We start from the raw sequence: 24,540 nt of genomic DNA, 5'->3' as shown, positions 1-24,540 counted from the left end.
TCATCTACCATATAAGAAATTTATCGATTGACAAGTTCACCGATTTTAATATCGATGTTCAGTCAACGAGAACAACCAATAGCCTTTAAGGCACAGTGAAGCATACCACAAGAGTGGCCTATCGAGCTCCACTAAGTTGCCACAATCACTCGGTGTTCACAGCAAGTACCACGGTCAATGCATAGCATAACCATACTTGTTGAGCCTACAAGGTCAACACTCTATAAAAAGGGAGGGATTAGGGGCCGGTTGGGGTTTCTACTTCGAGACCTTTGCAAGAACATTGCATCGCGTAATGAGCTCACATTGAAGAACCCCATCTGGCCAAAATAATTGGGAGTCCCCCACTATGGTGTGCATCACAACCGAATTGTGATATTGACATGTAAAACTCCAGAATTTCGTTTTTTCTTTTCTCTTTTTTTTTTAACAATCTGTGGCAACTTGCATGGCCTTAGCAGTCGTACATGATCGGAAATGCACATAACAAGGACTTCTCAAACTCCAATGTTGGAATCGGGGCTACCAAAACATCGGCAACAGCACAGCCTGTTCACTAGCTTTACAGCCAGAAGACTGGTTGCCGTAGAAGTTCATGCAATCCAAAAATAGATGCATCTCCCGCATGGCTCGGAGTCATCATCAACAATCACAAAAACATGTGACAACATTGGCACGTGTCCTTTGGACATGCCACAGACGAAGATCCTGTCGCTGGTGGCGCTGAACAGAGATGCACTGTGCTTGTACGGGAGCACGGGGGAGCCACGAGTGATCTAGATATGGCAACAACACTAACCGTAGCCTTTGCAAGATTACTTGGAGCCAATACAGGGGAGACAACTGTGCAATTGCTACTGCAATGCAGCCGTATTTCTTAAAGGGACAACCCGTGACGTAGTTAGCCCTGCAATGGCCAATGTATCATATTTGTTACACAGAGCGATACCGAAAATTTGATTTAGGCAACGGAAACGCATTAACGCTTCAGACTTTCCAGTGAGGGGCTCGTTGATAACGGTGCGATATGAGAAACAAGTGCCAGGTTCTTGGGTGGCAAGTCTGGCATGGCCATTACTTGTAGGACAACCTTTGAAAAAGAAGCCTAGGCAACTGCCAGGTGATCAAGCGCACACTAGAGGGGACTTCTCCAGCCCAGCAGTGGAGGCTCATGGTTGGCAACTTACATTGGAGCTAATCTGCATTGGGTGCCAAGGCTCGGTGGGGCAAGGCTTGTGGCTTCGTTTGCACCACCCTTCAGTGCATAATCTTGGAGGTCAAAATTTTTCAAGTTTCGGGGACACCTTTAAGCACAAGACGGTCACTCCCACTGCTGGTGTTCCTCAGTGCACAAGAGTTTGCAGTTATTCAGTGGGATCTGTTCATGTTTTGCCTGTGTGCGCTGGACACGATGCTATTAAACTAGTAAGCAAATGCTTACTACAATGTACACAGCCAATAAGACTAAGAGCCTTGCTTTGTGTAATTCAGTATTTTGCCGTCATTATCAAGGCCTTGGTGAAACTACAATCTGATGGACTTACTGCCTTCGAATGATCACTTGCCCTGTTCAGCAATGTTTTCTTTCAACAAGTTTATGTATTCTTTTTCACCCCTATAAGATAGCCCATTGTACCTCATGGTCACGTTTACAGGCAAATATGAATGATGCGTATGTATACATTAGACTTGTCACACCCCCTTCTGTGGACTGTCCCCAAGACTGGGCCATGGGGTCAGTTTTATTTTTCATTAATTCTAGCCCGTTGCACACTTGGGATTTCGGCATAGCCAGCTCTGAGGCCTAGCTTCGCATAAAAAAACCCTAATGCAAACATTAAAAGCTTGTGCAAAGTTTAGGTGTCGTTCTACTCACCACACAAATGGCCACAGTCTCAACCTTCGGCCATGCAATGGCAAGGATGCCAGAATGCAGCCAAAAGGCCCAGAAAGAGTCAGACACTTCGACATGTAAAGTCTGTAAGTCAAAGTTTATTCTTAATCTGCACTTTTTTTTATGCTGCTCAAAATCATAGATGTGGAACGTCTTCAGTTCCCCACGTTCTATGTACAAGTTTATATCTCCCTCTTCCACCCACGTGGTGCACGCACACATAATCATGTGCACCACTATCGTTTCTCGTTAGAGGAAAAAAAAAACTGTTGCATCTTCAAGAGTCCTAACGCCCCTGCACAAGCTGCAAGCACTTCTTGCAGTCATGCACTCACACACACGCCAAAACATTTCTTCGAAGAAAAAAGTAACAAAAAGAGTTCGCATCTTAAATACACGTAAAGGCACCGAAACGGTCTCCTTTGCTTTTTTTTTTCTTTTTTGTTTCATTTTGTTCCCTCTGAGAGAGACTAAGTTGTACAAAAAATTCTAGAGTCCTTTACAAACAGTACCTCGCTCTGGAGACATTCGCCTTCGCCAGCGGCATATTCGGCAACAGTTTAATTTGAATATTTTTTTTCCTAGCTAAAAAAAAAAAAAAAAGTAAAGAAAAGGCAGTAGTCCGGGTGGGGACAATATATAGGGAGGCCCAACATTAAAAAACAAATTTAACTGTAGAGATCTGCGAGCATTCTCATTCCAGCATCAAGCCTATTTTTTTTTTTTTTACGGGGAAAAAAGATACACACAGAACTGAGAGCGCTCGTTCAGTAGTTCCCACGCAAATACAGAACACACATGAATCGCAAGAATGCTCGCAAAACCTCTTCAGTGGGAAACAGATTCCCATAAGATTTTTTTGTTCCCCCCATTTTTTTTTTTTCACTTGTACAACGTTCCACATAAACGCCCAACAACCGTCACCGTAGAAGACTTTTGTTCACTATATTAAATAAGGAGAGAGAATCCACACGCCTTCTTGACAAAAAAAGTCAAGATGTTCTGCCAAGGAAGACTGTCGCTTTCTCATCCCCTGTCATCCACACCATCCACGGTGCCGCAAAAGTGCGGTCGCGACTTGACCCGGAAGGAATTTAAACCTAGAAAAATAAACCTAGGGAAAAAAAAAAAAAAACATGCAGACTGTCTCAGCAATTCTTCTCGCTAGAACCAGTGTCCGTTTGCTCCAAAAAAGAAAAATACCTCAGACACTGAGATGCGTCATGCAAGAAGAGAGGACGCGTTCCTGCATTCAAATATATTTCTATATATTTCATATTTATATATATGTGTGTGTGTATATATATATATGTTAAATATATATATAAACGCAGGTCTAGTCTGCACAGGTCAAGAGGCCTGGTGCACCTCTTGCTTGCTTGCACAGAAAGCAACGAGACAAAGTCTAGAAAGAAAAAAAAAAAAAAGGAGGTGAAAAGGCTAGTAAAGTAGGTTAAAAAAAATTACAAAAGACCCAGAAAATGGAAGCAATCATGATTGCAGCAAATGAAACGCACAGCACATTTGCTTCCAGTCTTCGAGAGAGAAAAAAAAAAAATATGCCTGGCCGCAAGTCCGTTGAACGTGGTTGCTTGAATCCTAAAAAGAAAAAGCTTCCAAGGCCGCGTCGAGTCATCACAAAAAAACCTGGCACTTTTGCACAAAGCAGGCAAAAAATAGTGTGGAAGGAAAGAAAGAAAAAAAAATAATATCTGTTCACATAGGAGAAAAAAAAAAAAGCACAAAGCCACCCTCCACTGAAGAGTTCAACTGGATTCAGAAACCGGGGGGGGGGGGTGGCCCTCTTGAGAATCCTTTCAGAGAAAGGAGGGAGAAAAAAAAAATGAAGTGAAGCATTGTTGTATTCAGTCACTTTTATCACTTGTCCTTGTTGCAAAGTTCAGTCACCAAGAAGAAAAAAATATATATATATAAAGTGTCACTTCTTTCGTCACTGCTGCTGCTTGATGTGTCACCATAGGCTACTGCCGCCGTCACACCCACCGACACACTGCTTTCCCCGAGACACCTTTGCATTCTTGGCCGCCGGGCGAAGATCAGGCCGAAGCAGGAGGAAAGGAGACGAGGCGGCAGCGGGAGAGAGGGTGCACGGATCTAGCAAAAAAAAAAAAAAAACTCATCTGGAAGATCCTGAGAGCAGCCAGTCAGAGAGGAGGACAGAATAAAGCAGTACATGCGAGGAAAGAAGGATGGGGAGAGGGAGGTCAGCAGCCAGCCAGCGTGTGCGAAGCTCGTCATTTCCCTTGCATCGCCCGTTTTGCTTTTTCTTTCTTCCTGTCCGCGGAGGAACAGTCTTCCCTTATCAATTGCACAAGTCTTGGGCCCATGCGGTAGGGGAAGCCACGCTCGTTGATCCAGCCAGAAGGGATAGAGAGCCGGTCCGAGAGAGGAGCAGGAATGAGAGAGAGTGAGAGCGTGCATTAAGGGCAGACGGCCCATCGTTGTCGTCCGCCCCTTTTCCCAACCCACTGCTGCTGGCGTTCTCAGTGGTTGAGGAGGAGAAGGTCAATAGCAGCTGTGGCAAAGCCGCCGCCTCAGTTGTCTTCGCCGGAGTCTGCCTCCATTTCGGCGAGCCAGGTGAAGAAGGAGGTGGTGGACTTGAGGGCAACGCCCTTGCCCTCCTGCTCGGCCAAGTCCTTGCTGTCGGCCCACTGCTGGAAGGCGTCCTCGGAGATCAGGTCGCAGTCATAGAAGGCGTTGAACAGCTGCACCAGGATGCCTGCAACCAACGGACTCGCACTGAGCAAGGTGAAGGCAAAAAATTTCCCCAAAATGTTTTACTGAAAAGTTGCCACTTATATACACAGATAGATTTACATATGCAAGTGAGGGGGAAGAAATGTGGCTTGCTTTTATGTCGTCTCCCAAACCTGTCTCCAAGCACTTGGGGGGAAAAGAAATGCTTTGAAAGCACTGTGACATGGCAAGCAAACCATGTGGAACAAATCAATGCAACAAAACAGCCAACTGGCAAGACTTCTCCTTACGCTGTGTGATGTGGCCAAGAACACTTAACGCCACCGCTTTCTAAAAGAACACCAAAGGTGCCCATTACACAATTGCCAGGTTGTTATATGAATGGCTTGCAACCTGCGGTGGTGTTTTCTGCAATTTATTTTTTTGCACTTATACACAAGTCATATTGCTTTCTTTGCAGAACTATTGCTTTGACTAATACATGGAGCTCTCTCTGGGTGATTGCATATCAAGAAACTGCCCAAAGTGTTTACCACAGAATGTCCACTCCACACTTGCAAGACAATTTTCTCGTAGGCAATGAAGCGAGAGATTCAGGGGCAAAGCGTTTGCAGTGATAGGAGAGGCTAGCCATCGGCATAAATTACTCTGAGCACACGAGGAAATTGGAACAATAGCATACCAAAGCAACTTGGTATACGCGAAAACTCGAGCAAAGGGTATGGAATTGGCAGGTCTCACCTTTTGGGTGCTCTAGGCGGTTGACGAGAGCCTGTAGCGCATACAGGGCTTGCAATTCACGCTCCTCATCGTGGTTGAGGTACTTTTGCAGGAGGTCGGAGTACGTCTTAATGAGGTCCTCCTTCAGTTCGGCATTGCCATCACCAAGCACTGCAAAAGGGTGTGTGTGTGGGGGGGGGGGGGGGGGGGGGGTCAGAGGTAGCTAAGACACAGTACTATATCCAGTGGGTAATCAGCCAAACCAGCTGCTACCAGTTTCTGCTGCTGCTCACAGAATATTTAGACAAATGGCAAATTACCAAAGGGAGATGGTACTCACGTGTGATGGCATTCTCGGCTACAGCGGTTACCAAGGCACGAATGAATGGTGGCTTCTTTGTCTGAGCTTCACCAAGCTTGGACTGGAAACATGAAAGGACAAAAGCTTAGTCTGTGACATGGCAGTGCCCGTCGGAGCAGCAAGCAAGCTTTAGCTTTATGCATGTCTCATCAGATTTCGCAGGTGTCAAATACTGCCCTCAATGAGAAGCAAGAAGTATACAAGCGCTGCTAAACTGCCAAGTGTGTTGGGGCTCATGGCCTTTATAAAGTACAGTAAAAGCTCGTTAACCAATCACTCTTTCATTAGAAATATTGGATTATTCAAAGTAGCCGCCGCGATCCATCCAACAATGTATTGAAAGCAATATGTAATGCATCCCACTAATTCACACTCAAATCCGTACCACAGAGGCACAGCCAATGCCTCTGTTGCAAGTCTGTTCTCTCTCTCTCTCTCAAGACCAAGATAAAAATGCAGCGCTGCATTTCTGTCTTTTTCATCCTTTTCCCTTTTGATGTTTCATCTTGGAGGCTATGCTCTTTCTCTACGAGGTGTTCCACCGCTTCTCGGTGGAACACCTCGTAGAGAAAGAGAACAAGAACACAAACAACAAGAAAAAGAAACTTGCATAGCCTCTGAAGCTTCTTACAGCGTAATGCTGACGTGATCAGCTGAATACTACAGCTCACACCGCTTATAACGTAACCATGTAACTTATAGTGCAGGACCGGATATAGCGTATTTACTGTAATGTGATGCAACCACGATTTTAATGCGAAGGTTGACTTTCCAGTGAAGCAAAAGAAAAAAAAGTGTGAATGTGACGTGAAATGAAAGGAAGAAGAAATCAATTCGGGCAACAAGTTTTTTCATTTATTATACGAGGTGGAGACAGCTTTCCTTGGGCAGTATTCTTAGGCGATACCTTTCAGTAATAGTTTCACTTTCAAGAAATTTCTCGTGACTCGACGCCAAAAGCGTCCTCGACAAAGGTTTGACACAATCACTGCCATGAGAGCTGTCAGCCGTATACTTCGAGGGGTTCGGTGCCGTGTCGAGCCAGAGTCTTGCGAAAGCGAAACTAGCGCCGAAAGTGGTCGCCCGAGAATCACATCATCTTGGAACTTGTTCAAGATTAAGTACTTCTTAAGAGGCTGTAAAAACATTCATTCGGGGATGCTACCAGGCTCCTACAATATCCACAGAGCCCTTTGGACAGGCCTCGTATTTGAAGAGGCCCTCCCGTTGGCCTTGCCATGCACGAACCGTTGACTCGTTGACTTCGAGCCTTCGAGCCGCAGCGGAGATACCACTCTTAGGCCATCAAAATAACGCAAAGATCCAGTTCAAGCACCGAGAATCTTGGGGGGAAAAAAAACTCGTTACAACTGAGTACATATGACAATGCCATATTTTCCGACTTCTGTTTATCTTCTCATAGAACTCGATGTATTTGCATACAGCTTATAGTGGAGCAGCGAGATGACAATGGTCATAATGCGGTGCCAGAAAATCCCGCAGACAAGTGAGGCAGAGGTGTGCCGGCCAAGGGGAGAGCGGCAAGGGTGATGCAGAAGAAGAGTGAACAAGGAATGAAAGAGAGAAGAGACAAAAAATGCTGTGGCAGTGTGCTCTGAAGATGTGCCAGGGGCCATCTACGCAACGACAGCCCTTTTGCAACGGCCACTTGTCAGAGGCGCACCACAGGCCACATCGAACGCATGCACATTGTTCCTCTTTGGCATTTGCAGAATCATTTTTTCGGACAGGGTATCAAAAATGCCCGAAGTACAGTCAGCTCTTGCTACAACAGACAGACACTGATAATCTGATAAAAACGTTAATTTTATCCAAGTCCGTAATATCCGAAACGCATCACTACGGAAACTTTCGTTGCGATGTCTAACTTTATTGTAAAGAGTGAGTGACGAACGAGCTCTGCTGTATCTAAATATCCGTGCCCACTTAGGCACCACCCCCTGATGTCTGCCGATAAAACCACCATTGCATGCACCTCACCTCAATCCACTCGATGATGGCAGGGGAAGGAGCCCCCTTGGTGCGGATCAAGAAGTTGAGCTGTGAATCCAGCTCCGGCAGGGACGCGGCAGATCCACCACCAGTGCGGCCAGTGGGTGCACCGCTGCCTGCACTCGGAGTGGCTGGCACTCCTCCCAACGTAAAGGCAACACCCTGCAACAGATACGAGGCAGGGGGCAGTCTTGCACACTGTGTCTGCCAATAAACGCAAACAAGCAAACTAAAATTGACAGGTACACATACATTAGCCTTTGCAAAGGCTTCGGCATCCTCCCCGGGCTTTAGGAAATGGCTCCACTGGAGGCCTGCTGTCCTCCACATGTTGGCCACAGTGGCCTCGCCCTGCGAACGCAAAAGAACACCAGTCATTCACTCAGCTACTGCACACGTGACGAGGGGCCTACCGTGCCCCAACAGACGCAGTACGCACCAGGGTCTGGGCAAGGTGAGCCAGCACACAGGCGGCCATCCTCCCTGCCCGGCCAATGGGGCGCAGTGGCTCAGCCGCATCGCGTAGGTACTGCAGGGCCAGCAGGTCGAGGAAGAGTGGCGAGACCAGCTCGGCCACGTACTCCCACACCTTGGGGATGTCCAGCTCCATGTCCTCCCCATACTCCAGCACCTCGTGCAGTCCCTTGGTCAGAACGTCCAGCGAGAGAACCTTGCGCTTGAGCAGCTCCTTGAGCAGCTGGCCAGTCAGCCGGCGGGCCTCGGGGTTACGGTCCAGCGTGTGGCCGATTGCTGTAGACACCAACTGGTGCACGTTGCCCGGCGACGCAAGCTCCACCACGTTCTGCACCGCATCTTGCAGGTCGCTGTTGCACAGGAACTGGTCAACCAGGGCCTCTGTCCGTGTCTTTAGCATGTCCTCGTCCATGTTGGCTGGGCCCTTGAGAACCACGTCCGGCTCCTTCGCCTTGTCCTCTCGGGAGACCTCCGGCTCGTGAGACGATGCAGGAGCAGCAGCCGCTGCCGAAGGGGCACTGGACGAAGTAATGTTCTTGACGGCCGCCAGAGCGGCGTCCCGCTCGCGAGACTGCGACGGCGTTTTGCGCGCACCCATCGACGGCATGGGCGTCTGCTGCTGACTCCCGCCTCGGCCACGGCTCGATTCCCGGCTTGACGCGGTTGACCGCTGGGCACCGCGCCGAGAGTCGTAGGACGACGCATCAGCCAGGGCAGAGAAGCGATTCGTAGCGCCGGATGGTCGTCCCTCAGGCTCCTGCATAAGATGACAGTCATTAGCCATGGTGGCTGCGTGGACCAAAAGCCTACATAACTAAAGCTTGGCCAAAATCCAATTGCAGTTTAGCCTGTTACATTGCTTAGAGACATCCTTAAAGACCGACTAGCAAAGATTGCTTTTTGGCTTCATGAACAGCAACTCCTGTTCCACTACACACAATATGCTCTGAATGCCAACTCTGCCTACCCACATGCCATATACACACTTTGCAGACGCCCGAGCGATAGAGCAATGCACCCGAACTACACAAGACACAGGTATGCTGTTTACACACTTGGGCAAAAAGCTGTGTAGTTAAATGTGCAATCAGCTGCATTACATAGTACAGCTTAGCCCACTTATAATGTAACCGCTTGTAGTGAAGACCCAGCTAGGATACGGCTTTTCCCAACTCTCATTAAACTGTGTCACATATTGCTTATAGTGCAGCGGAGCGAGATGAAATACTGGTTAAAATGTGGGTTCTGCGGGAAAATCGTGCATACAAGCGCAGTAGCAAGTCTGCTTCCTAACAAGGTGGGCCAGCCATCAGAAGAGCGACGAGGGCGATGCAGAGATGGAGCAAATGAAAAAAAAAAATGGTGAGTGACGGCAGCAAAAATACAGCCACACACTCTGCACTGAAACCGTTTGCATTGTTGCTCTTCAGTTTCCATGCACCCGGTGCAATGTGCGTCATCATGAAGAGCAGATGTCGCATGTGCGACTGACTGCTGTTAGTGTAATAACGTGTGCTCAGTACGACATGAGCTTATACACACACTGTTTTCTCACACCTGTTTTGTAGTGCTTACATACTGGGAGGCTACATTTCGATGCCAGCATGGCACATTGACTTGGCCCATGCATATCAGCTAGCATGCATTGGCCGGGACTGCAGGTGTGCGTGTGTTGCAGTTCAGCAACTCAGCCCGGGCTTGACATGGCTATAACATGTCAGGCATCAGGATTGTATAATTTTCTTTTGCAAGTAATTATAACGTAAGAAGCTTTTGTGAATGCTGGCCCAGCTTAAAAGTGCCCTTGCGCCGTCAAATCAGGCCATTAACTAATGCAGATGCAACGAACTCAACTCCACATTTCGCTCGGTGCATCTAGAAGTAGAGTTTCGACACCTTATGCATTCACCAACAATAATAGAAAAAGGTCGAATACCAGATTTTTCGTATACGAAATAGAAAAACAAGACAAGCAAAAGAGACTGACAAAAACAACAAAGGTACCTGGCTTGAGGACTTCCCGCCGCCACTGCTGCCCTTGGCCCAGGAGGACATGCGAGAGCCCGGCCCCAGCTGTATGGTGTCCATCTCGGTCTGCTTGGTGCTGATCTGCTTGAGCTTGTTGAAGTCCACGTGCTTCTTGCTGGGCACCGTGTTCCAGCCGTCCTCGAAGCCCCCGCCACCGCCAGCACGGCCGCCCTTGCGGCGGTCCTCGCCGCGCTTCGGTCGCGGCATGGTGTCGCGCATCAACTCCTCGTTCACCTGCTCCCGCTGAGCCTCCTCGTGGATCTGGTCAATTGTCTTCGGGATGTTCTCGTCTCGTCGAGGGATCCATTTCCTCTGCACGGGGTGGGCGAAAAGCAGGTTAACTGCCAGAGCTTTACGATTCCGTGGATTACTGTAGTTACCCGATTCTAATGCACTATTTTTTCCCCCCAATGAAACAAGCCACCTGCGCTTTACAATCAGATGGTGACTGCGTCTGTGGCATTAACAAAAGCTGACCGCCAGAGGCAGTGTCGCCGCTTTAACTGCAATAGCTCACTCAAAAGACAGGTTCTTTACATCCTGAACTTAAGGCCACTTAGCAGCACCACATCTTCCATTCCCGAGACTTAACAGGACAGGCTAACAAAGCAGTCAGTCAAGGTGCAGACAACACTTCAGTCAGTGACTGCTGCAGAGTTGAGGAAAGCAATTCGAGATATCCAACGGAGAACAACTTGTTGTGGCCCCTAGTAATAAAGAGCATCCTGACAGTGACTATGATGGTGAGTGAATTGCAAAAAGAGAAATGCATGCTTCAATTTTCAATTCACCAAAACGACATGGCAACATTTGCATGTTGCCCGTTTGAAAAAGTTTGCACACAGTACAAACTTTGTGCAAGAACAAACTCTCGGCATTCCAGCAGGAGAGCCTGTGTAGGTCTTGTGGTGCTTGCACTGGGCTTGCTCTACGTGAGCGCAAACTGAACAACTGAACTAGTTCAGGGAGCTCAGAGAAAACAAATGACAGCACATGAGTGCTACAGTTTATCATTACTGGAAGCCTTCAAGAGAAAACAAGATATCACTATGCAAAACGCACGTGTCATAGCTTACGGGTTAGTAGGAACCTATGAGCTCCCAGCCTGGCAACAGTTTTGAGACGCAGGTGCAATTTTGCATAATTTAAATCAACACTGACATAATAATACAGTTGCCGACTGATTTTCCGGACTCCAAAAATTCGGACATGCCCGATTATTCGGTCAGCTTCGCGGAACCGCCATCCTCCTCACAGACTATACTGTATAACAACTGCCGAAAGTTCGGACACCTTGCAACCTTCCGTCTGATTTTTCGGACACTCCTTGAGCCAACTCAATCGAGATAATAATAATAATATTTGGGGTTTTACGTGCCAAAACCACTTTTTGATTATGAGGCACGCCGTAGTGGAGGACTCCGGAAATTTTGACCACCTGGGGTTCTTTAACGTGCACCTAAATCTAAGCACACGGGTGTTTTCGCATTTCGCCCCCATCGAAATGCGGCCGCCGCGGCCGGGATTCGATCCCGCGACCTCGTGCTCAGCAGCCCAACACCATAGCCACTGAGCAACCACGGCGGGTAATTCAATCGAGAGCATCATGCACCGACTCTGACCGGTGCATAGTTCGACTTGCTGAACGCCATTTTTGTTTTGAACGGAGCCTCCTTGCTGCCCCACGAAGTGGCGCTGCTGGAAATCCCCGCTCACCATCATCGTTTCTGGCTGGTTCGATAGAGTGGCTCTACAGCAGTTTCGGTTTCAGCTTAATAAGCCATGTCAAGACAATCCAGCAGCTGATTTGTTTCTTCGCGCACGACACTGCAAGCAGGCCACGTTTTTCATTTGTGCGACTGGTGTCGGCACGGTGGTGTTTGCTTTGTGTGCTGTGTCGAGGTTTCGGTGACCCAACGCGGCGTACGGAAACATCGCGTCAAGTGTCTAATGGCGCCGACAGTGCCTGCACAGACTGCGCTGGGGAATGCCGCCAAGCGGGTGCCGGGAGGCGTAAGATTTGTCGCCTTCCGGTGTGCTTCCTACTGACGCGGAAAATGTTCTGCCGAAACCTGTGCAGTTGGTTGCATTGCGATTCCGGACACCATCTCATTTGACAGTTTCACAGGTGCTGACACTGCTGTACTGACATGCGCAGAACTCGATGACGGCGAGATCATTCGTCAGGTTTCTGCTGCACTGCCGGAAGATGACGCACCATGTGCTACGCTGCCGTCGCATGCGGAGCGTGCACAAGCAGTGACTGTGCTTTCAGCCTCCTATAGTGACCGTACGACTCTCTCCGAGATTCAGCCTTATCTGAATGCGCCTAAACGGAACAGCGTGCAACGGCGCATTCACGATTTCTTCAGGCCTACTGCCGAGCCCTTATTCGGGCTCGGCATTTTTTTTTTTTCTTAAATCTGCTTTATCGGACATTTTCGCAGGCCCCGTGAGGTCCGAATAAACGGTCGGCGACTGTACATGGTTCCCAGGGACAACCATGGAGCTTTGCTAAACGAATACCACACACTACTCAGGCTGCCTGCAGATAAGTTCAGAGTCTGCATAAATGATGCAAGCGCCTGGTGTGCCCTGCGGACATACAGCCTCCACATGCACTCTCGCAGTGCTGCACAAATGGATCTGCAGTGAATTAGGAAGACTTTATACTGCTGAATTAAAAAGCTTCCAATAAGTTATGAGCTATTTTCCAACTTTCTTTTACTTTCTTTATTTCATTTTTTTTGTGCATGTGTGCAACTAACTTTGTGAAGAGCATAGTACTGCAACGGCTGGGCCGATTTTGGTCCAGTTTGCTTTGTTGCAATCCTAGACAGTAAAGTAGTAATGCGATTTGAATGCTGTTACGAACCAGACTGACAGGCAAGAAAGGATACCAATTGGAGGTGTCAGGTGTGTTTGAGTTTCTTTCACAAAGATCCAACTGAGGTACATTTTTCCTTCGCTGATATAAGCATGTACACTTACAACGAAAATCAGATATAATGAAGTCTAACAGTTATCAATTGAGTCAAAGTGCAATGTTGTTGCAGATGGCCTCACACAATGAGTCTTGCCACACCATTAGGCTTCATTCATACAGCTGCCATTCCTTCCGTTATGTCAGTCATGACACCGAATCCCATCAGGGGAGAGCATTTGCTTACCCATTTTCCAGTCAAAAACGAGACTTCGATGAAAGCTCTAGCTTCGGCGATGCTCTAGCTGTCTGGTGCGATGACAGAGCCACAGCCCATACGAAATCGATGTATCAGAAAATAAACAGCCACTAATGAATTTAGATTCTCCAAGGCACGCACCTGCAACCACCGTAGCAAGCGAAGCGGCTGCGCAAATGGCATAGCCGTATCTCCATATCTATTATTTTGTTTTGTGCTAAGGTCGTAATAACACCAATGTATTTACAAAGCAATGATCATTACAAGAGTTTTGTTACACGAGTATAGTTTTAGACAAATTTGCTGCAGACAGTGCTGGCATCGCTGTTGCCTGTTAAAACAACAAGTCTCCAGCACTCTTTTTTTTTATGTGACAGGGTGGACGACAGCTGTGTTAACGAAGCCTTAATGTGCAGCATCTTTGCATGTCAGCGCAGCGCCTAAAGAGGGCCAAGAGAAGCCTAAAACTCACGTGGCGCAGATCGATGACGTCCTGCAGCATGAAGACCACCCGTAGCGAGACTTCCCGCTTCTTGGCGATGTTCTCCATTTTGCGGAAGTACTCGTCCAGCTGCATTTTAGGATTCACCTTACCTCCCTGCGTGACGACGGAGGTAGCAGCAGCGTGCAGGGAGTACGAGGTGGTGGATTACGGACAGGGCCGGGGGTCAAGGGAGGGGAAAGGAGGCAAACAAAAATAAAAAAAGTGTGCAAGTGCAAGGTTAGGGGAAAGCGAATAAATAAACACAACAAAATCACAAAAACCAAGCACGAAAAAAAAACAAACTAATTAAACAAATTAAAGAAAGAAAACTTGTTTGCTGTCTAAATGTTAGCCAGTTGTCAACAGAGTGAAAAAAAAAAATATGGAGATGCAACAAGAATCGTGGGTGGTGTACAATTCGCGAGAAACAAACCTTCAGCGATTGAACGGGATGCTAGAGAGAACTGGCACGTACAGCAGCTACACGCACAGATGCCATCATTCTCACTCAGGCTGCTTTTTTCACTCTTGCACTAAAATCTATGTTAAAAGTGAACTGTCTGAATGCTTTATTTGCACTAACTCTGAGCTCTTACATCATGCTAGAAACTAAACGCTTGCAAAACAACAGCAGCAGAGTCTGTGCAATGCAAGAAAATAAAAAAGTTCGTATTTCTGTTTACACAGGACTAACCACTGCCTTCGTTAAGGAAGTTATGCGGTAGTGTTCCAGATGAAATGTTTGGTGCAATCAGATAAGCATAGCAATGCGAGGCGTGCTGGTTCAGGCAAAACGAAAGGCAAAAATGCAATGCCCATCATCAACTTGTCTCGGCAACATTGTCAAACTAGGGCAACAACTAAAAAAGAAAAATTATGGGAAGTGCATTCTAAATTCCAAATCAGAGAGGGCATTTTCTATGGAAATTAGGGTGTGAGCAACATTCTACAAATTCATTTTTAAGGTTTACTCTACTAAGCTGAGGTCAATAGCAAGCTAGCTATTCCAGTTCAGCATAAGCACATTTCGGCTCGTCTTCAAGTGGCTCGAATGGTTAAGTTGCTCATTGCAGGACTCCTCCCTCTTTGATAGCAATATTTTGTTCACGAAAATGGCAACCTGACACCCATACGCGCATTCATGGCTCTCTTCAATGCTAGAATTTACACATCAACCAGAACAGTGTTAATTTCTGTGGGCACAGCTCGTCAGGAACCAGAAAGGTAGCCCAAAACAAACCAGCAACATTACTCGACGAAAAAAAAAACATTCAAATAATGGAGCCCACTTTATTTTCGCTTTAGATTTCTAGCATTGTTCTGAACAAAGTAAGGATAGTCTAGAAATTTAAGCTGCATGGAGCACCATATGCAAAAGGGTCCTCCGGATTAAATATTCCGGATCTTTTTTTTTTTTAGAGCGGTATTTTTCGGTTAAGTTTGTCGAGCACTCAGGCTTGTTTGAGAGGGCTGCCTCCTTGTCCTCCAAAATTCACACGGTCACACTGCCCTGACAAAGCTGCCGAGACAAAGAACTCAGGAGGGAGAGAGAGAGAGAGAGAGAGAGAAATGCAGTGTGCCATGGAAGAAAAACGGGTACACAGACAATGCCACTAGTGTGGGCCTCCAGGTAGTTTCAACACAGGTCATGCCACTCGGTCACGTGGGTGGTGAGGGAGGGCAGTGCCTGATGGGGGCCAGAATGCACATTTGTTTTCCCACACCATGACTCGCTAGACCCCCTTGGAACACCAGCAAGCTGGGAGAGGATCCCAGGCAGCAAGGCAAAACGCCCACGCATGCCAAAGGACCACTGGAGGACAGCTTATGGGGCGTGGTTAGCAGGACACTTCAGTCGGTCCCAACCTCAGAATTACAAGCAAGCTCTATCCACAAGAACAATACGTGCATGCCCGTCACTCTCTAACGAAGAGCCAAGCCAGCTGGAGCCACTGCTCTGCATTGATAAACTTAATCGACAAACTTTAATTTCGAAGTTAATTGTCACGGAACCTGAAAAAAAAAAGGGCGGACCCTGCTCTTCCAGGTTGGTGTAGAGCATTCATTTTCGCTTGATTGGACCCCTGGTATCATCCTTAGCTGATTTGGCCTTTGCCACAATCACAATTAACGTGTTGTGAAATTATTTTTCCCCCCCTCAAAACACCAGTTTTGATGATGTCACAGTTCTGGAACGATGATACCTCTGATTCTAGTTCTCCTTTTGCAATAATTGCTTTCTGTCAGAAAGACAATTAGTGCAATATGCTTATAATGTGCGTAAGTAGTACAGAAATTTCAGAAAGTAATTTGTCTTGGGTGCTACTATTGGTCCTTTAAAAGTCCGCCATGCTCTTCACTAGAACGCTATGCTTGCTGTTTTGCACCATATATAGCTGAGTAATTGGCACACTTCCAAGCAAGTCATGAAATAAACTGAATTTTCTTCATTTCTATGTTATTTACTCTGCAAGAAAACGATGTATTTAGCACCTTTAAATACATCAATTCATTAAGTATTTACCCAAAATATACGAAATATACCCAAAAATAAAGAAGGATTTAGGATACGTACACTGCATTTTTGTGGGTGGAGCTCGTTTGTAATTTTAAAGTAGTCATCGACTATAGCTTGGTGCATATTCAAAGGTCACAGGTCACAACATAATTCAACAAAATAGCCAAACAGTTCTTCACATTCTTGCACCTAGTTATGTATAAGGCAAGACGTGCATGAAAATTGAAGCTGGCACTGCATGTAGACAGCCCTGCACTTTAATTTAAATTAGGATGCCTTGTGTGAACTTTTAACATCCCTACTGCTTCGCCTGCTGAAGTTCTCAGTATCGATAGGGTACTGAACATGAAGGCAATTTAGTGGGCAGTGAGGCTATGACAGTAGAGTACCCACATTTGAAACAGTGAATATTGAATCACTGTAGAATTACTATTTGTTATATCAAAAAAGTATTCCTGCTATTGTGTTCCTTATGTTGTCTAGTACCTAGGCATGTGCCAATATGAATTTCTGTAGTGCGGTTATTTTTCTATTCTTTCTGCAAACGATGAACAATGAATTTCATTTATCGTCAGGACTATATGGCCTACTTGAAGAATTACATATTTGAAATCGGCCCAAAAATCTTAATACGACTGGAAAGCGTCATTATTACTGATGAAAAAATTATGGACATTATGTCAAAAGCAGTGTCCCCCCTTAAGGAGACTGCACCTGATGAAAACTTCTGGTAATAAACATGAAGGCACAGTCCAATGGACAGCATCCATCTAATTATGCTAATGCTTGCTTTAGCCATGTGATGCCCACTTTACTAATGATTACACAAGAGGAACACAAGAGAAAAGCACTCGCCTGTGCTCCTTTGGAAGCAGCCGAGTCTAGCTCCTTGCCAATCGTGATGAGGAGCTTACAGAGACACTCGAGCGAGTCCTCGTCGTTGGAGTTGATTAGCCGCCTTAGGCAGTCGAACATAATGGGCGCTGTCAGCATGTTGAGATTGTAGAGTTCTCCTATGAAGCGAATGTTGCCTAGAGAGCGCCGCTTTGACTTCTTCTCGTCATCGAGGAGCTCGTCCATGAGCTTGGCCTTCTCCTCCTCGTCGGTGAGCGCCTCAATCTTCTTGAGGCGCTCCTCCTTACGGATGTCATCGCTGGTGTCCTTCTCGAACTCCTTCTGGCACTTGAGTAGCAGCAGCTTGCGGAAGTTGACCATCCGCCCCTCGGGGTCATTGGTGACGGGCACTTCAAACATGGCCAAGTGTTTGCACATATTGGCGTAGGGCACGCTGAAGTTTGGCTCGTCGAGGGCCTTCTCAAACACCAGGTCAATGACCTTGTTGAGGCGCTCCTCAGAGTTGATCTCGAGGTTCCGCACCTGCTCCACCAGCGACTGGAACTTCTGCGGTGTCAGCTTGTTCAGGATGCCCCGGACCCGCCGGTACAGCTCCTGCAGATTATCAGTGAGGAGTTATGGTAGGCCGCGATTTACTGTGCTGCAAGCCTGGAGAACCTCTGCATTGGTACTACCATTTGGTACCAACACCAGGTGTAAACTTTACAACACACTTCTGTAACGCTTTATAATTTCCTGAAAATCAGCACTGCTGGCTTAATATTTAGGGCTAAAAGTCATACCGGGGAGAATTATGGTGGTCAACGGGCTTTTCTCTATTTAGGGCGCAGCTGTTAGGTGGCCGTTCCTGCGGCGAGCGTTGGGACGTGCTGCGTAAGCAATCGAACGAGCACAGCAAAAGACGAAAGAGCTAACGCGGGGCGGGATATGAAAGACTCAAGCCGCAATTGGCAGAGACCAATGAGAGCGGCCCCCTTCAATGACATGCACGTGGAAAACTGCAGTGATGTGGATCTGCCAAACTGCTCCATGCGAACTCGTAACTGGTCTCAGGCATATCACTCATTTCGTACTATCGTCTGCTCGTGTCAGCTCTCACTCGCATTTGTTTGGTTTGCATGGTTTGGTATCACTTGCGTCTGTTTTTATTGGCATGGTTTGCGACTGTTTTGTCATCTGAGTGTAATCAGATTTTGTAGTACTTTCTTGAAGCCATGCGGCACCAGCAATTACAATGGGACCTTTAATGAATTATCTATAAAAGCCGCCGACATGCTTGACCTGCAGATCTGATTTTCAATGATCGCCGGCTCTGCTACACACCTCTCAAATTCCTTGCCTCAATATATCGTGAAATGAAAACACGTATAGAGCTGCCCTTACATTTCATTTTAGGGAGTATCATAATAGTCGGTTAATTTTTTATGATCAGTTAATCATACTCTCCATCAGCCACTATACTCATAAACCAGCAAATGTTGCTAATGTATGTGGAATGGTGCTGGGATCACTGACAAAGGGCAGAAATGAAAAGCACAGGAACAGCCGCTCATTATCCTGACTGCTATTGTAAAGCTTCCAGGCCACAGCATCCGTGACCCAACTGCTACTGCACCAAATGGTGGGTCCCTCAAACAGTCGCCTCTCGTTACAATGGACCCTGATAATCAGTCAAAATATGTCCGTTTTGTCTTGAGTCTGTAATGTCCGAAACTCCTCATTTCGGAAACTTTCGTCGCAATATCCAACAGCTTTATCACAAAGAGTGAGCGACAAACGTCCTACTTTTAAAAGAAAGTTGCAGCTTCGCCCGAAAGATGAGGCATCGATTGCAATAGCGAATTAAGCAAGATAAATGCGGCAGCAGAAGCAAGCGAATTGACCTTCGTGCAGTCTCTCGCTTCAACACGAGCTAAACGTTGAAAGCACAGCACACACAAAGCCACAGGCACTGGGCGCACTTTGTCCACAGAGCAGACCACTTTCAAGATGCGGCAGCCGCGCCGTAAGCAGCGGCCACCGAGGTAGAACCGCCCCCGTGCCTCTTGCCCAAAAGAAGACAGCTGAACCTCGAAAGTCAGTCGTCAGTCCGTGTCGGCAAAGCAAAAATATGTTTCATACGCCCGATTTTGGGAAAAAATTGCAGCTTATTTCATCTGCTGTAGCCAACAGTCCATTGCAGCACGGTCAGTTAAAAGTGAACTTCGTTGCATTAATAAAATAGGTAGAACAAACTAAGGGTGACACATGGTCCGTTCGATCCAAAGTCTGCTGTATGCAGGTCCGTTGTAATGAGCGTAGACTGTAATAGCAGCAACTGTATAGCGCTCTAACATAAGCTTAAACAAATGATTTCAAATCTACTGAAGTCATGCCAGCAATGGCTTAGTAGCCTTTGAGAAAGACAAAGCACACGAAAAAGAAAAGCTTAACTTTGCTGCTCCCTATACATTAGAAACAAATAACCAAGGAAATTGCAACCCCTCCGGCCCCCAATATGTTCTTTGAGAAAGATGCCACTTGCCTCCGCCGCAGCTTCCTCATCCGCAATTTCGGCGGCCGACTTGTGGGAGGGCTTCCAGGCGTTCTGTGCTGCGTGCAGCTTGACATCCTGGTTGAGTGAGCTCGACAGTGTGATTACCTTCTTGGGCTTGTCCCCACCACGGCCAGGCTGGCTCTGCCTCCGGCCAGGCCCACCGCCACCCCCTCCGGGGGGCGGCCGGGCCACGCCATTGCGCGCGTACGGAGGCATGAACAAGTGTTCGGGGTGGGCACCACGCCCCATAGGTCCACCGCCTGGGCCACCACCCATGGAAGACTGGCCACCGCCCTGGTACGGGCCTCCTCGGGGAAGGTCTGGAAGCTTGTGCTGCATGGCCTGTAGCAAGGAAACATTTGTAGCCACCGAGAATGGCAAAATGACATGGCATCGGGCAGGCTTTCATCCGATACGTGCCGTGAAAGGCAAATATTAGGTCCAGCTAAATTTATAGATTAGTGCACGAACTAAGCGCTGCAAGGTTTCTGGAATGCTGCACTAATAGTCTACATCAACTTAGCATTTGCCTTTAGTGTTCCTTTAAAGGCATGCCAATTAATGTTTACAGAGAACTATATTATGCTTATGCTCCTGAAACAACTGTCATACAGTCCCCCCAACTTCTTCAATTTGTCAGTGATTTCAGCTCAACAACGCGACTCCAGTTCGTGCTGTCCAAAGCCATTTGTCACATGTTACCACTCAATTTCACTACAACACATGCACAGAAAACTCCAGTTTTAATGGAACAAATCAATGTGCGGCTCTCACTTCGCTGATACACCTCAGCTGAACTGCCACATGAAGCGTATCAATGTACTGGACCAGGGATGTAGAAAGGCGACAGCACCAAGAACCACAAGAGGGCTGGTGCAATGCCGTGCATTTTCACACTTGTTCAGTGTCTAAAGGTCACCCACGCACGGTGAACTTTATGTGAAATCCAGACAATTTAAACCCCAAAATTTGCACCTAACAAGGTCGCCCACTGTTAAAAGGGATACACAACTGTTGAGCATGTGTGCATGTCCCCCTCTGGTAAGTGTGCTACAATACCAGCTTTGCGGCGGATGACTTGTGCTTAATGGCCCTGGCACCTACCACACACCTGTGCAGTACAGTGACATAGCTTCAGACAGCATTTGCAGCTAGAGCAGCAGCTGCAGCAAACAGAGCTGCACACCAGAGTATACCCTTTAACAGTGACTGCACTGTACAAAGGCTGTCAATTAAGGTAGAACACCACGAAATAGTCTAAGTGCAGCAACTTACCGTGTCCTTGATGACATCCAAGTTGGGCAGGCCGAACGGCTTCTTCAGGGACATCGGTTCCCCCTGAAGCATGAGCAAGAACTGCCGGTCATACTGCTTGCGCCCTTCTGGGTTCACAGGGCTCCACTGGTCCTCGCGGTAGCTGTACTTGAGCAGGGGTGCCTTGGCATCGCCGCTCTCCTTGCTTCCGCCAGTGCTATTCTCCTCCTCTTCCTCCTCGACCTCCTCATTCTCTTCGCCATCCTCCATGTCGTCTGCGGGACAGGATGCAGGGGCCTCGGAGACGTCCTCGTCGGCTTCTACGTCACCCTTCTCCAATGCATCACTTGGGGCAGTGGTGGCGGGAGCCGTAGCGGCAGCTTCCCTGGAGACCCTCAAGTTTTCCTCATTTTTGATTTTCACCGCCTGCAATTTCAATGAAAGAGCAATTGTAGGCTGCTGCTAGATTCCGTGCTCTATAAGCGCAAGATTAGGTAAGGGTGCTTCACTTTTGTTTAATGAATCCACAGCCATCATGCGTGCGGAAATAAGATAAAATGCCAAGGTAACTGTAGGCAGATGCACTGTGTCATCTTCTACTGCCACAGTCCCTTCATGGTTTCGCAACCTCTCAAAACAAACTCCAGCTGGTGCATGCAGGCTTTCAATATTCCAAGAGGAAGCTCATTAAACGGCTTATATTGCCAGTGTTGTGTGGTGTAGGATTAAAGCTAGTTTTGTCACATTTACATTTTTTTTTTACATTGAACTCGGTCAATGTACAATGAATGGCATACAGCTGCTTGAATCCGAAAAACCGATCTTTCTTTGTATCATTTCTATTAAGGACAGAGACCCTTCATGGCCACTTACATGCATCAACCTCAGTTTTTGCCAGGACAATGTTCCCTGTTCCATTAAGCAGAGGGCACACAAACCGGCAAAGTGAGCACTCACGCTCACCAGTACTTATTCGGAACATGTGCTCACTCCCACTCACGTCGACAAACGCTCTGAAACATGAACCTCACTAGGTATTAGTGAGGGCACCTACGAGTGAATATGCCTACCTATGGGTAAGCTACTAGCATTTGGTCACTTGAAGACCGATATCATGCGCGGCAAGGTCCCAGTAACTTGCACGGCACCTACCTTTTTGTGCTGCTCATCTTCGCCAGTCGAGGAGTCTGTCTGGTCGGGTGATGTGGGCGTGGTGCTCTGAGCAGCTGGCACTGTAGCGGGTTCTATCTCCTCCACAGGAGGTGTGACGGCGGCAGCAGCCGGGGTTGCAGCCGTGGTCGGGGGTGCAGGGCTGAGCCTCATAGGGGGGCTGGGCGTCCTGGCAGGGGCCTCAGAAGCCACAGCGGCTGCCACACTTGGCTGGGCTGCCGACTGCTGCACAGGGTCCGAGGAGGAAGAGTGCAGCACGTTTGATTAGCTGCACATTCTGCGGTAGCTTATTTTTCATTGAGCAAGAACCAAAATAGGGTGTGGGAGGGGCATACAGAGTTCGCCGTCAAGAAAGTAATGGTAACCCGCCCTTCCTATAGTAATTGACAACCTAAGAATGCAGTGGCAACACCACAGTTCAACAAAGGATTTCTGTGGATGCGCCGGCCAATTACAGCACCTTTCAACATCATTTTCTTGACGCTAAGGTGGATGTCAAATGAATTTTCAACAATGGTGTCTCTCAAGAACTGTGTTATGGAATCTGGAGGTCCAGAGGTTGCTACTGAATAGAGGCATTTTTATTGTAAACTATACATACACCATATATTACAGCAATAAGCCAATGAAGAATGATAATGCTAAAGTTGGTGGGGTCTTAATATGTGGTCTACTCCGTACGCTCATCTTGGTACTCTCTGTAGTGCTCCTGCTTCGAGATCGCGACGACCAAGAGAACAGGTTATCAGTGCAACCTTGCTTTACAATTAAGGAAAGAATTTCTCAAACTGCTCGCCGCAAAAGATAGAAAAGGGGGAGCTGGGGTTATCAACTCCCCACACTGGAATCTACACCTGTAATATCTGACACCTGTTCTGCTCAAACAATTCCCACCTTCCACCTAAATTAAGACACTACAGCTGAACCTGACAGAATTCCACAATATACACAGGCAGTGTACAGAGTTTCCCTCTATTTAGACAACACTCACTTCCGACATGGAAGCTGACAACCCTGCTGGCACGCCCACCTTCTTTCCCCGATGGTTGCCAGCCCCCCAAAAAAGATCAGTTCTGTGCACAACCACAAAGACATGCCTCAAGGGTAGAGGAGTCGAGAAGAACGCCAGACTCACCTCCTCCTTGTCGACAAAGGCATCCATGTCGCCACCCTCCTTGTTCTCCCCCTTCTTGTTCCACTCTTTCATCTTCTTCTTCTTGGCTGACTTTTTGCTCTCCCTCCCTGCAAGACACGAAAGGGAGAACCCAGAGGTGAGATCCTCCTCTCCAGAAGCCTTCTTCGTCTCCCATAAATGCAGAGGGCTAATAGGCAATAGTAGCTTATTAGCGCTGCAGTTTAGGCCTGAACACACCCAGCACCATGCACATGAGCAACACTGGCATCAATTCACAACAAATAGTGGCCTAAAACCTAGCAGAAAGTAATGAAAATCTAGTGTAGATTCAGGGCACGTATGATCTACAGCTTTTACTTCTCCGCACAGAGTTGCCAAGGCATAGCATCACTCTCTGCTATAACGTCCCACATGACAAAAAGAAAAACGATGGAGGGAGGTAACAATGTGTGGTTCTTTTTACAGTGACCTTTGTGTGAGAGAATGCAGCATTTCTGGTTGCCTGCCTTGTCACCGCACCAACATTCCACAACATGTTACAGTGGCAGGGAGAGTGCTTGCCAATGCGCTGCTTTACTTTTTTTTTTCCCATGACAAAAGCACATCTTACAAAGAGACTAATATAAGAATGCAGCTGTTGGATTATCAGAGCATCGGCAAAGCACTTAACCATGTGTATTGAGTACAATGTCATACAACAAGACCAGTCGTACACTGCAATTTTTAAAAATTGCTAGCAGTGTTGACCTGCCATCCAGCTGCTTGTCTGAAAGGCTCAGCCTACAAGCGTTAAAACAGATTTTTGCTATCTACATGTTAAAAGCACAATCTGATTATGAAACATGCTGTAGTAGGAGACTCCAGATCAACACAGACTATCTGGGGTTCTTTAATGTGCACCCAATGCGCAGTACACAAGTATTTTTTGCAAAACATTTACATTAGATGTGTTCCATGGGGAATATAAATTTTGCTCCGCTAGGGCATCGAAGTTTATAACTTTGGAATTCACTGTAGGTTACAAAGGCTAGCTCACACTGAAAGTTTGAAGCATTGTGTCCAGGCTTTGCGAAAATTGCACTACCCATAAACTTTCGTAGTCATGTGAACATTTAAGTAAAGCAGCAGATGGTAACGAATACAATGGACAACTTTCAAATGCTGACTCTTGAGGATGACTCAAGTACTGATAACTATG

General features: G+C 47.2%; 1 protein-coding gene across 3 annotated transcripts in view; it reads right to left on the bottom strand.

The window, feature by feature from the left end:
- Nucleotides 1-1,972: 1,972 nt before the first annotated feature.
- Nucleotides 1,973-24,540, bottom strand: part of LOC142575727 (eukaryotic translation initiation factor 4 gamma 3-like) — a 136,279-nt gene continuing 113,711 nt past the window's right edge. For all 3 annotated transcript variants that reach the window (XM_075685315.1, XM_075685316.1, XM_075685314.1), the window contains 13 exons: nucleotides 23,343-23,449; nucleotides 22,190-22,432; nucleotides 21,059-21,463; nucleotides 19,772-20,125; nucleotides 17,248-17,841; nucleotides 13,863-13,961; nucleotides 10,185-10,520; nucleotides 8,146-8,937; nucleotides 7,959-8,057; nucleotides 7,695-7,868; nucleotides 5,673-5,754; nucleotides 5,354-5,503; nucleotides 1,973-4,634 (listed from right to left, as the gene is read on the bottom strand). In XM_075685315.1, the coding sequence (XP_075541430.1) occupies nucleotides 4,450-4,634; nucleotides 5,354-5,503; nucleotides 5,673-5,754; nucleotides 7,695-7,868; nucleotides 7,959-8,057; nucleotides 8,146-8,937; nucleotides 10,185-10,520; nucleotides 13,863-13,961; nucleotides 17,248-17,841; nucleotides 19,772-20,125; nucleotides 21,059-21,463; nucleotides 22,190-22,432; nucleotides 23,343-23,449 (3,620 nt within the window). In that variant the 3' untranslated portion in view covers nucleotides 1,973-4,449. The remainder of the gene's footprint in view (nucleotides 4,635-5,353; nucleotides 5,504-5,672; nucleotides 5,755-7,694; nucleotides 7,869-7,958; nucleotides 8,058-8,145; nucleotides 8,938-10,184; nucleotides 10,521-13,862; nucleotides 13,962-17,247; nucleotides 17,842-19,771; nucleotides 20,126-21,058; nucleotides 21,464-22,189; nucleotides 22,433-23,342; nucleotides 23,450-24,540) is intronic.

This window comes from Dermacentor variabilis, chromosome 3, assembly GCF_050947875.1.
Source record: "Dermacentor variabilis isolate Ectoservices chromosome 3, ASM5094787v1, whole genome shotgun sequence".
NCBI classification, from domain to species: Eukaryota; Metazoa; Arthropoda; class Arachnida; order Ixodida; family Ixodidae; genus Dermacentor; species Dermacentor variabilis.
Note: the sequence above shows the minus strand (reverse complement) of the source record. Positions and strands in the feature narration are given on the sequence as shown.